This window comes from Panthera leo, chromosome B2, assembly GCF_018350215.1.
Source record: "Panthera leo isolate Ple1 chromosome B2, P.leo_Ple1_pat1.1, whole genome shotgun sequence".
Lineage (NCBI taxonomy): Eukaryota > Metazoa > Chordata > Mammalia > Carnivora > Felidae > Panthera > Panthera leo.
The window spans coordinates 90,786,526-90,803,130 of NC_056683.1; the positions used below are offsets into that span (position 1 = coordinate 90,786,526).

General features: G+C 38.8%; 1 protein-coding gene across 3 annotated transcripts in view; it reads left to right on the forward strand.

Annotated features, from left to right (window-relative positions):
* The window catches only part of GRIK2 (glutamate ionotropic receptor kainate type subunit 2), a 651,919-nt gene that overhangs the window by 4,269 nt on the left and 631,045 nt on the right, over nucleotides 1-16,605 (forward strand). For all 3 annotated transcript variants that reach the window (XM_042939447.1, XM_042939449.1, XM_042939448.1), the window contains exon 2: nucleotides 1,215-1,619. In XM_042939447.1, the coding sequence (XP_042795381.1) occupies nucleotides 1,505-1,619 (115 nt within the window). In that variant the 5' untranslated portion in view covers nucleotides 1,215-1,504. The remainder of the gene's footprint in view (nucleotides 1-1,214; nucleotides 1,620-16,605) is intronic.

Below are 16,605 nucleotides of genomic sequence, written 5' to 3' on the forward strand. Positions count from 1 at the left end.
TGTGAAAAAAACAATTGTTTTAAAATACAGGTCCAGCACTTGGCCTTTTGTGCTACTTGACCACTTAAAAATATTAATATGTAATAATATATTTATTACTAACCATCTGGGTTTCAGTTGCTAATGTAAAATATTAGGATTGGATAGTTTTATTCCTATGTCTGGAGTACAGCATATTACCTATTTCAGCAGTAAAATGTATTTTCATGTTAAAAGAATATGTATTTCTGTACTTAAAAAAAATAAATTTCAAAGCCAAGACAGTCACTGCCTAAAGACTCTAAGTAGAACACTAGACAATAAGGCATTTTTAGACAAATTGATACTCAATGTTGCCCAAACTGTGATCCCATATTCTGCCTCTGAAAGAAAAACATATTCAAAAACCTAAAATGAGAAGAAATTTGAGTGTAGGTTATTGAAGCCTTAAGAATTATACCAACTTAAATATCATTGTCTTTGTATATATGCACAATTATTTTAGATGTGCTAAAAATATGGGTGGGAAAATAGGAATCCTTCATTTTAATTCAACACTTTTCCTTCTAAAAGACCACTTGAAGTCTGCTTTTTATTCCTGAGTAGTAATCAAGGAATGTCCACTCAAGTTTTTAAAGACTATCTTAACTTCTGCAATTGCACTCCAATCTATATTCACTCCTGGGCAAAAAAAAAAAAAAAAATTTTTTTAAGAATATAAACAAGACCTTGTTTCAACCTAAACACGGGTTACATTTGCAGTAAATTCTTCTGCTTAGACCACTTCCTTTTTTTTTTTTTTTTTTACAACTCCTAGGCAAAGTGACTTTGATTTAACTTGTCATTTATTAAAATTCATCAGTTGATTGTACGAAGTCTGCTTGCATACACCAGTCACTCTCTTAGCAAAGACTCTTATGGAAAATAAAAGCACTTTCTCCATGTAAATAAATCCAACTTCTTTCTTGAAACTCAAAGCGGGCGATGAGATCGGTTGCATAAGAGATATTGGGAAGCTCACTGGCAGGGAGCCTTAAGAGGCAAGCAGCTATCTCAATTTTTCTCACTTAATCTTGGCTTCACGTCAGAAGCTGTGCAGCAGTGCAGTAGAATAGGGCCTGGCAAAACCTTTGCGAGCAAAGCGCCTTTTGTGCTGGGACTGTGGCTCGCCACCGACGCTCGGCGGTTTCCAAGGCTGGATTTCCCATTGATTTCCTCCTCCTTTGCTTCCCCAGGCTCGCGCGGCCGGACATTGTGGGTGTGCGTGCTGGATTTCTCCCGGATGCTCCCCGACTAACATGGATGTCCCACCATCCCTTGCAGTGGAAGGTTGCTCCTTGGCGCAGTGAGTGAAGAACATGCAGCGATTGCTAATGGGTTTGGGAAGCGGAGACTCCTTCCTCTCTGTGACCATGCCGTGATCGTGTCTGCGGCCACCACTCGACGCATCCTCATTCCTACCCGAACCGGGAGCCTAACGCTAGATCGGGGAAGTGGGTGCCGCGCGTGTGGACACAGAAACACCATGAAGATTATTTCCCCGATTCTAAGTAATCCAGTCTTCAGGCGCACCATTAAACTCCTGCTCTGCTTACTGTGGATTGGATATTCCCAAGGAACCACACATGTATTAAGATTTGGTAAGATCCCCCATTCCTCTCCATTGCCTGGTCTCCGGCTCCGAGGCAGCCGGATGTAAACAGGCGGGTTCCCTCTCACAGGCGGGTGGGCTCAACGTATTCCGACCTGTTCGCTGCTCCATAGCCTCCCGGGGTTTTAAAGAACCGCTTGTGCTTTCCGTTTCGTTTCCTTTTTTTCCTTCTTTTATTTAAAAAAAAAAAAAAAAAAAAAAAAAAAAGCCACGGGAGGATGAAGTGAGAGCCAGTGTTTTGTAGTGGTCGCTGCATTACCTCCACCCCGTAGCCTGAGATGGTGGTGACGCTGGGGGCACAGCCGGCGGTCGCGCCCGCCTGTCTCCGCGGGAGTCTTCCGGGGCTTGGCGGACTGACCGTTCGCGCTGGGGCTGCAGGCCTCTCAGCTTGCGGGGCAGACGAGTCAGTACCTGGTAACTCTTTGGCAAGTTGGCGTCTGTCCGCTTCGGTCGGGGACCCGGACAGGTCCGCGAGTGGAAGGAGCTCACCCTTTTGATTTCTTTTGTCATCAGAGAGCCTTTTAGGCTAATTTCACTGCTCTCCAGTCCTTGGTTGCCTTTTTTGGGGGAAACGGCGCTTTTAAAAATGTTGTTGTAAGGTAGTAGGCTCTATTTAGCAAGAGGAGGCTGCTGCTTAGCCGAAGTAAAATAGCGTCCTAAGAAAGGGTTCTGTTTGTTTTTAACTTGTGAGCCCTCCTCTCCCAGCTTTCTTAGAGTCCTGATCTAATGAATGATTAACAGTGGTGATTGGGGCGGAGAGTAGTTGTGTGCGGGAGTCTGAGTATGCGTCTTTATTTCATCGTGGCATGATGAAAGAGTCGAGTGGCAGTTATATATTAAGGGAATCTATTGCTTTCCTACGGAATCAGGGTTCTTTTAGAGCTCGAAGGAAAATCTAAACGTGGGATTCCTGTGAAAACGCTGGTCAGGAGATTTGCTTGGAGGAAATGAAGCGTGGGCAACGCTCAGCTGCTGTGAATGTCCAATGGAGTTTTAGGAGGAGCAGGACTAGTCAGGGAAAGTTCCCTTAAGTAGATGGGAGTGAGAGAGGAGAAAACCAACTGAGTAAACGCTCCCACAGTGGGAGCCTCCTTTGACAGTTCAAGTGGATTTAGACCAAAGAGTGCAAGAAACCATATAATCCTGAGTATGTGTCTTTGAGACAAAAGCAGATACATTAAGTCAGTCAAATTTAAATCAAACTGATTGCCTGCATCTCCTATTATGTCAACAGCATCTTCTCTCTTTCCTTTTTCCCATGTGCTTTTTCTATAATGATAAAATCTATCATCTCTCTTGGGCTTTGCATTGCCAGGATAGGAATGCTTTTCACATATTAAAAAAAAGGAATCTTAGTCTCCCCTTCCCTTATCCAACACATAAACACCTGGAGTCCAGAAGGCTGGTAATGACAAAGACAGACAACAGGTTATATCCAAATTCCAACTGTTGCAGTTTTGTTTTGTTTTGTTTTGTTTTTTGTTTTTTGTTTTTTTGCTTTTTTTTTTTCTTCATGCCTTTAGATGGTACTTAAGCACGTTGCTCTTAGCAACAAGAGTCCACAGGAATGCTTGTTTCTTTGGATGAGATTAAACAGGTCTCTGTATCATTGGAAATGTGTGTGTGTGTTCAGCTGTTCTCCTTCAAGCATGGTAAATGCTACGGTATGGTAGTTTTGCCCAATATTTTGAGTAGTACAACCTACTTATTTGGAATACTGAGGTATCTTCTGAAATGTGTTTGTGAACGAGTGTGCCTTAGTGTGTTTGCTTGTGGACTGGGTGGGAAAAAAAAGAAGACTTGGAGCCGAAAAACTGCCACCAGTACTCAAAAGATTTAATTATTGCTCCTCTGGTCTTGCAGCACAATATTTGCTGAATCATTAGATTGTTACATTCGCTGATCATTTCATATCTTCATATTAAAAATCTTGGCTACTGTAGCAGAGTGTGTAACAGCTCTCCAAAAGAGCTGACACACACACAAAAATATATTTTCCTAGACCAATGCTTACTAAGAATGTCCTTAAGAAATAGGAGAGTAGGCAAAGACCTTCTCACCAGTGCCTAGATACCCTAAACCAATGGCCCAGTTTCTAGATAACCTGTTATTTTCTCCATTAACTTCAAACATCTTCCACTTGGAGATTGGTTTTCTCTGCTATCCACCTGAGTTATGGGGAAGGACTGTGTATATTGTAATCATTGGACTATTTCCCTGCTTGGGCTATTTGGATGCATTGGTGGGAGTTTTATTTTCTCCTGGGGAAAACATGTTTTGAGTGGACTGGATGGCTGGTTGAGTGTGTATAAGCCACTCTTGAGTAAGGTTATTTTCAACTTTCATTCAAAGGGCCAACCAGAGCCTCATCTTTAGCCTCGTGCCTTGTAAGAGTAGGGTTTGGGGTTTCTGGGCAGTGGCCTGCCAGGTGTGGGTGAGAAGCACTGTCTCTGCTGAAGAGGTGGCAACCAGTCCCTTCCCCACCTCCCCAACCAACTGGGCTTGACTAAGAGCCGCCAACCACCCAGAAACTCTGCCTGGGTGCCATGGCAACTGCTGAATGTGGCCAGGAGGCTGCCCCAGCCCCCCTTCCAGTTGGTGGTGGAAAACCACCCTCAAGGGCTCTACGCTGTCCTTACTACCCCTAACAACCTCCTGCCGCACCACGCACACACCCCTGCCCAAGGGCTGTAACTCGACCCTGACCCTGAGCCCTCCTATCAAAGTCTGTGGATTGGGGAGCTGTCAGCACAAGGTGCTGACCTTTGCCGAGTTGCTGAAGGTCTAACGGGTACAAAAAGCTCGCTGTCTCTCTCTCTCTCTCTCTCTCTCTCATACACACGTACACACATGCTGGCAAATGCACTCTCGTGAAGCAAGCAACACTTTGGCACAGTGACTCCTCTCTCGTGCCCAAGAAAACTTATGTAGCTACGCCCAGGAGCGCCTCTGTCCGGGGACACCCCTCCCACCCTTACTGGCTCTCGCTGAGCTTCACACCCAGGCCTGCTCCTCTTCGCGGGAAGCAAACATCTCCGAGAGAAGGTCTCTGGAGAGCTGACCCTAGGGCGCTTTCCTTCAGCTTTAAGATAGCTCAGGGCAGTGAGGGAAAGGACCTATCTATGGTCAGCTAAAAGTTAACTCCAAAGTGGATGGCTGTTTCCTGTCTTTGATCCTGGCTGTGCACATTTTGGCTTCTCCTGGCAACGCTCACCTAGGGAGACAATGTCAGGGGACAAAGTGGATACTGGACGGTCAGAGACTGTTTCCCCACTCCAGGTCACATCAGTCATTCTCAGAGCCAGCTTTTCCAGGTGCCTGAGAAGCCTCCAGCGGGGCCTCTCCCCAGGCACAGTAGGTTTCCTCTATGTAAATGAGGCACCTTTGTGTCTCCGCAGCTGCGTGCTCTCTTTGCGTGCAGTTGGTGAGGGCAAAGGCAGGATCTTTCCGTCTTTCCATTTGCGGGGGTGTGGCCCCCAATAGTCTCCCTTCTAAACTACTGCAGCTCTCGGTACTTGAACATTGCTTTTGTTACAGTAGCCTCCCTCTCTTCCTGTTCTGCTCTGACCCCTGCTTCTGGGACAGCATGGGGGTAGAAAGTAGCTCTGTTGGGGCTCAGGATGCTACTGGTACTGGGCTAGCAGTCCCTTTTGTAGTTTGGGAGGCTTTGGCATCTTTGCTAAGTGGTCACTCCTCAAGATACCACTTGTTTCCAATCTTCGAGGTCGAGTTATTTTTCAGTCCTTATCTGAATTGGCATTTAGAACTCCAGGCATGTCTTTGCCCGGACATTAACCCAAACTTTCTCCCAGACTCTTGGGCAGCTTCTCCAAGCTAGTCGTGTTGGAGGAGCTAAGCATGTGGTATAGGCCATTTCTTTCCTTCAGATGTTTCGACCTAGCTTTTCTTTTAAGCATGTCAGTAGAGTGGCTTTCTTTAAAGGCTTCACAGGCAAGGTCTTCCCTCCGATGCGCTCTGACCTCCTTGCTACTGCGCACTAGCTGCCGCTCCATGGCGCAGCACGTAGTCACCTCCCAGCACACAGGCAGAAGGTGAGGACTACTAGGTCAGGGACAGCTCAGATAATAAAACCCACGACGTGAGGAGTGTAAGAGTCCCTATGGAAATCCCCCTATTTGCTGGACATCTCGAGTGCTCCTAGATATAATAATTAGTAGCAGATGTACTACAACATCAAGGGAGTGAGTGAATTGACTGAGCTTAGAAGCTGCCCCTGTCTACAAGTTCTTTGAAAGAGATTTTTCTTCCTTTGGGAGGTGAGATGGGCGGGAGGGAGGAGTGGCCTTACATCTGGAAGCAGGAAAACTGGCTCTTGAGAGGCGGGGATGGGGGAGTAATAGCGGCTACTGTCTGAAATAGATAAAGCCCGAACACCTGCTCAGCTGAGCTCTGGAAAGCAGGGGAGGGAAATCTTTCCAAGAATTGCCAACACAACGGCCACTAAAAAAATCTGTTTTTCACATAAGTTCTCACTTATTCTTAAAGCTTCAAAGACTAACTCTGATGTGATCCATCAACAGAGGCACACTCATTTCAGGAAACGACTTTGAAAAATGATCTTTTCGTCCTTTAGAAATAGCACCCCTTCTCCACCTAGACACATGGAACTCACATTTTCAGGCTCTGTGAGGTTGTCTTTCAGCAGTGAACAGCAGTTTATATGTCAGTAGACATTTCTTCAGACAGACACTTTCTGCTTTGTAGTTTAATTCAAGTGATTATTGCAGTGTGTTCATTCCCTGAATTCTCAAATGACACTGTTTCAACATTTACTCAGCACAGGAAAGTTAATGTGAATTGCTCCCACACAAAGGAGGAACATACTATAGACCAAACATAAGATGTATCATTGATTATCAGAGCCTTTTCAACCCTATTCACCATTAAATAACGTGTTGCCTATGATAAAGATGGCACAATTTTTTATTATCTTTTAATTGTCAAAATTTCTGATACAGAAAATGCTTTGCTCTTTTGTGGTAGAAATTCAAGTGAGAGGAATTCATTTTCTCTTTCTGTTGTTAAGATTTTACTGTGTTATCGTGGCTCCAATTACATTTGTTCCCTGAAAATTGTTGATGTCCATTTTCAGACATCAGAGTAGAAAGCAGTTGACTGTTTTTCAACTGCACTATACTTAAATCATTAATCCACTGCATCCATAATACCTGGGGTTTGTGGGAGACCCTAGGTTTTCTCCAGTAGGGTGGTCTGATGTATTGAAATGGAATTGTTGATTGTCTTGTTTGGGTAGTGAAACATTATCTTCTGTGGGCTTTCAATTTATAGTCCAGTTATCAAGGAACTGGAAATGCTTCAAATGAATCTTACACCCTAAATCTTAGCATGAAAAGTAAGGTCAAAAGCCCCTGAAAGAAAAGGAAATAGGTGCACATCATCATTATTGACTGGTCTAGATTAAACACCAAAGAGGAAGATTTCAATCTGATAACGTCATAGGCCTTCCTGTTTTTCTTTGCTGCTTCTGCTGACAATTTTGTAAGGTAATTAAATTGGCTGATTGAAGTCACGGTGGTCATGGGGCGATAAAGACCATTTGGATTTAATGGAATTTAAAACAACAGAGCACTGAACACAACTCTTACAGAACAAGAATTTTAATGGCCCATTCCGGGTGCTGACTAAATAGAATGCCCTTAACAAGTTTAATCGAAAGGGCAAGGCAGATTAGCACTATATAGTCTTTATGGTTGAAGATTGGGGAATTAAAATTATCCCTTTAAAAGACTCATTAATGCATTATCAAGATTTAATGTAGGTTAAATAAGCTTCCTTTGGATCTTCATCATATATGTGAACCTAGGCTTAGGAGCAAGTTTCAATAAGGAAATATTTTTGAGAGCTGAGCTAATAAGTTGAATTGCATGCCTCTTATTTCAAATGCAGAAGACATTTAAAATTCTTTGGTAGTATATAGGGTGTTGAGGGTAAGTGTTGATGAATTCTTTCTTTTCTGTAACGGAAAAGAATGAATTAACTTTTTGCTTAAAGTTTCATCATTGGTAGTTTTTTGTTTTTTATTTTTAAACAAAGCTTGTCTATAGTAGAGAAACTACAGAGGTAATAAAGAAATTCTCAATATAGTCATAGGTATTGGATATTTTATGTTGTCTTTTTAATCCTGTCCCCTCCTTTTTTTTTTCCTACTGAAAATTCTGCATTCAGGTTACCATACTTTATTCCATTCAGGTCCCTTCTGCCCCAGAAAAAGTGCAGTTCCCTGCTTTACACTGGCAACACTAAAGGACAGCCAGTCCCAGGGTAAAAGTCAAGCCTCAGTCCATTATAAGATTGTTCACCTCTGTAACTGTTTCTTTCCTTGTGGAATTGTCTACTCAAAGTTGTCCATTCCTTTGATTATTCCAGAAAAACCTGAAACCTATGTTTTCATATAAAAATCTGTGAGATTTTCATTGCACACAGTTTTAAAAATTGTTTAAAATATTCTGAGTTGATGAAATCGAAACAGCAAATAGCCCAGAGGTCACCAGTTTTCACCCTCCAGCCCACCTCACATTCTGCATGTTCTCTAAGGAACACATACTTTATTTAACTCTACCTTGATCCCCCAACAAGTAAGGCTTATTTGTCTCTTGCCTCACACCTTTAGGGCCAAACATTTCATATTGTTGTATTTTCAAGCAACAATTAGCTTATCTGATAAAACCAATGTGAGTGAGAGATTAGAGGAGACCTTCAAAATCTTTCTGCAAGTTTTTTTTTTTTTTATTTTTCATGTTATTTTTATATTTGGGCTTTTGATACTCCTCTGCATTTATGGCACCATTCAAATATAGTATTTGATTATAGATTGATTTAAACCATTTACTTTCTTAACCAAAAACTCAACATGCTTCTTTGAATTTAATGGAGAGCCAGGTCACTAGACAGCAAGGGTTATGTGTGAAGATCTGAAAGAGTCTGGGGAGGTTGTGGCTTTCAGATCTTTTCCCCACCGATACATGTAATCCTCTCCATCTTTCCTTTTGGTTACACATCTGCCCTCTTCCGTGGCCTTGTTGTAAGACAAGTATATTCTGGAAGGAAGAGCACATAGTCCCTAGACTGTAAAGTTAGGATGAGTTTATTAGATTGATCGATTCTGTCTGTGACAGAGATACTCAGATACAAAAGAGAATACCCGGTGCCTAAGGGAGTGCCGAGTGATTAGCACTGATGTGAGGGGGAGGCTGAGAAAACCGAAATCAAATGCCATTTGATACACAGTCTTTCCTAGATTCACAGCAGACATCTCAGTGCTTTTTAAATTGATCTTTTTGCTTGTATTTGTCCAAATCTCTGAGCATATGTGATTATTTCAGATGAGATGTCAGTGATATTCTTACATCGACATACCTCTTTCCAATCAAATGGATCTTTAAATGCTTTGCCTTTACCCTTTTACATCAACAAACTACTTTTCTGTCATTGAACTAGAGCAAGTATTTGTAAGATGTTACCTCTAATTCCCATTTCAATCTCCATCTCAGTCTTACTCTGAGTCCTTAACCTATCAGGATGGGAGTATTGCTCAATTAAATGATCAAATAAGCAAAACAAATATTAAAGAAATTTTCTGCTTCAGTAAAGTCATAGATATTTGATCTATTTTATGTTGTCATTTTAATATTGCCCTTCTTTTTGCCAACTGATGCTTCTGTATTCAGTTTATCTTAACTTTTAATGGAGGCCACCCTCCTTGCCCAGAAGAAAGATGAAGGAAAACTATAGAATCCCATAATATCTAAACCAAAGGGGGCTTTAGATGTCATCAAGTCTAGAATATAAGCTTAGCGATGAATTGCCAAGAGCAGTTAAATAGCTTGTTCCATAGATAATTAGTGTCATATTTTACACAAAACATGAATATTCTGACTGCCAGTTTAGTGATGTTTTTCAGTGAATTATGCTATTTTTTCAGTGTAGCCTCTGATTCTCTGTGCTTTGTATCAACTTTAGGAAGAGCCACTGATTCTGATAGCTCCCCTAGACATTTGCCTACTTTGTTTTCTTCACCTCTTCTTTCATAGCACATTATCTCATAGATTATCCCTTTTCTCTTTTTCTCCTTTTTTGGCTCTCTCCATTCCCCTCTCCTGTTTCTGCCAAGATCCTCTTTCTCCCCGTGTCCAATGCTTTAACCACTTTCATTCATATAATAAACAGTAAATGAGTACATATTATGTATCAGGGAACTAGAAATCTAAGACCCAGCTTCTGCCTCAAGGAGTTTGTAGTCCAATTAAAGAAAAAAATGTATATGGAGAGAGAGAGAGAGAGAGAGAGAGAGAGAGAGGTGCACAAAATATATACAATAGTTAAAGGAGATTATTGTGAGTTTGAATTTTTTATAGAAAATAAGGACTCTGGCTGGGGCCTATAAAAAATTGTGTGATAGGGAAGGTGGGGGTGGGGTGGGGAGATGTGTCATTGGCAAAATACTAAGCACAAGAAAAGGAATTTTGTCAGAAATTAAGAAGGTGAGCCCTGGAACAGGGAATGGACTAGTTCTATTCTGCTATCTATTTTTCTATCTATGGAAGGTAGATAAAACCTTGCTTTTTCAAAGTTTTAATGTTTAGGTTGTAGGATTTGGACTCCTGTATGTAGCCCCTGGAAAGCCATTGAAGGTGAAAGGATGAGATTTACTTAGTGTACAGCAAGCAGTCAAGTGGTCTTTCAGTCTGCTGTTTGTGTTTTATGAAGAATAAGTAGATCTCTCTTCTCTGTCTTACTGAAATGAAAGCAAAGGACCCATCCTCGTCCTTGATCATTGAAGCCTTTAAGAAGTTATTGGTCTGGGATCACAGATACGTCCGAAGCAAAATCCTGAAATGAAATAAAGGAATGTCCTTGTAACATATGGCCATATCCCATGATTAAGCAAGGAAAAGTTTCTAGTTAATCTAAAGAAAAATGCATTGGTGGAAAATTTAATACGAGTACTGTTAGCTTCATTGGGGAATAAAAATAAATTGCCTTCAAGAAAACTTTCAATGTTTTATGTAGATAATGTCTATCTCCATTACTTGAAGCATTATATATATATATATATATATATATATATATATATATATATATATACATATATATGTAATTAGTTTATATAATAAAAACATATTATATAATGATTATATAAAATTTCAAATCAGAATTAAAATTTAAGTTAAAATTAAAAACAATTTTCATAGAATAGATTTATTGTTAGTAATATTTTCCAATTCTACATGAACTCAGGACCTAAGACTCTGAATTTAGTTGTTTGAGTTATGAATTTTACTCTTGACTTTGTCATCTAGTGATCATAAATTAGGACAAATAATTAAATTCCACTGAGCCTTGACTTCCATTTCTATAGAATGGGTATTGTTTGCTATGTGTCTATCTTCCAAGGATAATATTAGAATTAATAGGAAAATGTATAGAACTCCAAACTTAAAAGCAGAAAAGGACTTTTGTAATTGAAAGTGTAATTGTTTATTTACTATATATGTGTGAAACAAAGTAATGTTTGTTAATTTCATGTATATTCAACCTCTTAAACTGTACATAAACATTTAAGATAGTCTGTCTTTTCTAAATTACTCTCAAATAGTCTTCTTCAGAATGCACTGGAAGTTATTATAAACACATTGAAAAGGATTTATTATCTAATAGAACAAACATTTTCTGAGTTGGTGGTTTTATAGAAAAGCAACTCAATAGTTTCTGTTTCTTCTATAACATCAGGAGTTTGATTGGCATTATCCAATATCCAGAATACAAGTAGGAATTACAGCTAAATTACAGCTAAAACAAAAAATAATAAGCAAAGAAACAATGCTAGGTCCTTCAGTTTAGCATTTTTCGCAACTGCATAGTTTTTCTAGTTTGTATTCACAAACATTTTCTGGAAAGCTCTGATTTCCTATATACTTCATTCATCCATTTGCCCATGATGAACTGCTGGCTGTTAGTGAAGTTTTGTATTTCAAGTCACACAAGTGACTGTACGTGATCCATTTATGTTGATTCAGGAAAGTTCCATAAACACTCGGATTTGTTACAATTGTTTGGGATAGATAAGTAGGACTTTTCTATGATTACACTGGCATCTTTATCAAGGAGCTGTGTTAGGCAGTCTTTCTGGGGCTTACTCTTTAAGGCATAAGATAGACTTTGGTGCCACCCTTACATCATTAACTTCACCATCTTTCTCAAGGTGTTTCTGACTTCCTTGGGCTCTTTTTCCCCCCAGATCTAACCCAGTGTTGAGGTCTCAGCATAGAAGTGGATAGAGAGAGATGAAGATGCCTCCTTCTCCCCTGACAGCCACATTAGAGAATCCAGGGAACCATTTGGGAAAGTTTTATAATACACGTTTATATTTGGAATTTTTTAAAAGTTTTCAAAACTTCAAAATATAAAATTTATTAGGAAAATTTCTTGGATGTTGTGGATGATGAGGTTCTGCATCAGTGATTCCCAGCCCTCAAGAGTAGGATAAAGGAGAGACAGTCTCAAGATTTTTATGACAATCTATAGGAGGAAGGGACGAAATACAGGTTGAGAAACACTTTCCAATTTTAAGTCTTGGGGTTTCCTAGAAGCAGCCTCCTACCATACCAGAGCTAATGCTGCAATAGGTAAAGATTAGTTGAGTTCTTGCCTCCAGGGGGTGAAGGACAGAGCTGTCCTGAGATTCTATGTTGATCCCTCAGGAAGCCTTCCTGGAGATCAGGGGTAACGTTCAAATCACTCCTCAGCTACAGAAATGTACCCCAAGATACATTTCTCGTCATTTTGCTATGCCATACCTCGACTATCCTTTAAGATCTGGACCAAGTTTTGCTTCCTCCAAAGGGTCTGTTTCTAGGTAGGGATCCTGTAAGATAAATTTAAGCATTGGCAGCAAACTTTGATCAAATCAATGGCTCCCAAATCTTGTTTTACTCAAAATGGAAGGAGCTTTAAATAATTTAGATTCCTGGTTCCTAAACCTAGGTATTTTATGGATTAAAATATTTCATTTTTCACAACTGCATAGTTGTAGTACCTTTGCTTTTTGTCTTCTTCTTTTTTTCTTTTTTCTTTTTCTTTTTCTTTTTCAGAAAACTCCTAAGAAACAAAACTCCCAGGCTGGTTGAAAATAACTTATGGAGCTAGATACTCCAAAGAGTTTTGAACTTAAAATTTACAATTCCTCTGTTTATAATGGGCAGATGTATCAGTTTTCTGGATTGACAGTTAATAATCATGACTAGACTGTGTAAAACAATGAGTAAATCTTGTAGATAAGTGTTGTGCCTTAGATATTTTGTTATTCCTCACACCATATATAGTGTTGGGCTCTCAGCATACCACTGAAGAGCTGACTGATTCTTTAAAATCCAAGCATTTAGAATATTCATACTCACATAACTGAGCCCCCAGCCCAAAGGGGCTGTTTTAAACAGGTGTTATTTTATAAATAATGTCTAAGATGATGTGTAGTTGTGGGAACTTTCCTTCTTAACCTCCTACCAAAAGAGCCCCTGATAAATCAATTTATATTCTTGTTTCCCCAAAATCTATCAGAAAAAATTCTAGTAGACAGCTGGTCTAGTTGAGAGGACAGTGACTCAGTTGCCATGAATACATGCAAATGGCCTAGAATCTAGGCTAAAAATAGAGTCCAGCCTAGGTGGTGTTCATTACAAGCCTCTTGGACAATACGATGCTCACCCTTACCTCCAGCTTCATTGCTCTGATTATAGTATCTGGGTCATTGTTAGATCATGGAGCCAAAAGCTGAAACCTAGACGCAATGTTTGAAATGAAACCAGAATGTTCTTATCTTTATTTAAGATAAGATAAGCATTGCCAATAATTCTATATGCCACTTTAGCATTAAAACTTATAATATCTTGGGACGCCTGGGTGACTCCATCAGTTAAGCATCTGACTTTGGCTCAGGTCATGATCTCATGGTTTGTGAGTTCGAGCCCCGCGTTGGGGTCTGTGCTGAAAGTTCAGAGCCTGGATCCTGCTTTGGATTCTGTGTCTCCCTCTCTGTCTCTGCCCCTCCCCCACTTGTGCTCTCTCTGTGTCTCTCAAAAATAAATAAATAAATGTAAAAAAAAAATTTAAAAAAAACTTATAATATCTTTAGCTCTCCAGATTATTGGTATCTAAGTATTTTCCATATTTATTGCCTACTAGGTAAAGCATCAGCTTATTAAGTGTATTTCCCTAATTTAACTTGCCTTCTGGGAGACTATACAGACTATGTACAGAAGACACCTTATTGATGGTACAATTTAAAAGTAGTACACTATATTGGTTAGATAGTGTAATGTATTCAAATCATCATAATCACATGCTAATCAAAATTTTAAGATAAATATTGAAGAAATTATCAGTATAAGTTTACTATCCCTCAGTTTATATTTTAATTGGGCTTAACTATGTTTACCAATGTGTGTTAAAATATTTTAAATTCTTTTAATTATAATAGTTTAGAGGGGACTTAATAACTGAGAACATGTAAATATATAATTTCAGAAAAATATATCTAGTAGTATACAGTTATCTGGAAGACAAATTATGAAAAATTCTTTTACATGACATGAATTTCACAGTACGTTTTATTCATATATATGCCAGAATTACTATGCCTTCAACCTCTCCATTTGTGTAGGATGAAATTATAAATATGTAGGATATACGAAATGTTCACAATAGAGAAAAATTTAATACATTTACATTTACTCAAGGATGCTCATTTATTGGCTTTAGGTAGGAGTCTTTGACTTTATTAAACTTGACAGCCAGAAGTAAATATTAATGGAAGAGAATTTCTCAAAGTTCTTTGTATTTTGTATATCTTTCATTTCTTAGCAGGTAGCCAGACTACATCAGCATTTTAAATACAAACAAGGATAGAATCTTAGCTAAGGTTTCTAAGTCCATATTTTGTAAGTGGAGAGAATTTTAACCCTCCAATTTGTTTATCATTCTTCTGTACTGTATATATTATAAGGCCACTAATCTTGAATATTAAAAGGATCACTATGTATTAATAAGAAAAAGTTCTATTTAGTACAAGTAATCTCTCTTCCTCTCTTTTAATCCAATTATTCTTTAAGAATGAGTGATTAAATTGTTTATAAGGAGATAAAATAATGCTTTATACTGTGGTTGTAAGGAGGATGCTGAAAACTTTCTATCAACTCTCAATTTTCACCTAATTTTTAATTTAAATTGCAATTCAGTTCACCAAGTATTTATTCAGCATTGGTATCTGGTCTAGTTCTTTGATTGTTGACATAATATAATAATTGGGAAGTAAGATATAATTAAAGCTTCAGTAAGTATGAAAATTTCTCTAAGATATGGCTGATTATTTAAAAAAATACACGAAGGTTCCTAATGATGTTCTGCTTTTACTGATAGGCAACAAGATGTATGTTTTTTTCAAATCTATACTATAGGTTCTATTTCAATATTTAATTTCAATACCTTGCTAGAATTGGAGATCCACCTTATTGATCTTTAAGATATTTACATTTAGATTGATATAATTCATCAAAATGAATATATATGGAAATTACTTCCCTTTAATATTTAGAGTATACACTCTAATATATATATATATCTTGTAATATATTGCATATTTCTAATATCTATCTATCTAGATATATATATACATATATATATTATCTAGAGATAAATATGTATCTTTCTCTCTATCTCTATCTCTAGATAGATATCTCTAGATAGATATATATATATAGAGAGAGATATCTATGACATTTGTGTCTCTGTGCAAGCTACCAGTACTCCAGTTCATTATCTATCCATTCGTTCTTTTGGTCATTCATTTAACAAATGTTTAATTGATTACCATATGTCAAATACTGTACTGGGCTCTAGGACATTTAAGAATTTGAAAGTAGGGGCGCCTGAGTGGCTCAGTCGGTTAAGCGTCCAACTTCGGCTCAGGTCATGATCTCACGGTCTGTGAGTTCGAGCCCTGCGTTGGGCTCTGTGCTGACGGCTCAGAGCCTGGAGCATGTTTCAGATTCTGTGTCTCCCTCTCTCTCTGACCCTCCCCCATTCATGCTCTGTCTCTCTCTGTCTCAAAAATAAATAAACATTAAAAAAAAAAAAAAGAATTTGAAAGTAAAAGGAACATTGTCTCTGCATGTTGGATCTCATATTCTATAGGTATAGGTAGCTGAATAAAAGAAAATTACAAAACAATGTGACAAGTCCACACAGTAATAGGTAAATAAGTATTATAAGATGAAGAGAAACATCTAGCTGCATCTACAAGGAGGGGTTTCTAAAACGTGTTGTTTGCACCTTTCTCTGACTTGTGATCCACTGAAGTTTTACTCTGAAATTCCATTGTTAATATCAGATTAGGATGGCTATACTATGTGTGTTCCTTGTCTCCACTGGCCCCAACCCCAGAAATCTTTAGCTGAGCCTCCTGTCTCAAATCATAGTGATGCCATTAATGTATTTCTTTTGTATACACATACACAGACAGACAGAGGCAGGTTTAGAGACAGAGGAGGAGAACTAGTCTAATTTATTTTAAGTATTTGAGTACTATATTAGTTAGGATTTATACTCAGTGACGTATCACAGAAATATCTCTCCACTCTCTAGAAAATCAAAACAAAACAAGGTAGATGTTCACTTCTCTTTCACACACAAGTCTAGATTTGGGTAGTCCAGGGATGATATAGTAGATCTATAGCTTTCTGGGGTCTACAGTGTTTCCAGTCCTCTAGTCTAGCATCTATATCTGTCATCTGATGTGACCTTTCTCATGGTCCAAAGTGGAGCTCTAGTGATCTCGTGCACCTTCCCAACAGCAAGATTGACAGACACGTCCTGGATGTTGTACACACCATTTTACCTCACATCCTACTAGCAGGAACTTAGTCATATGGCTACCCCTG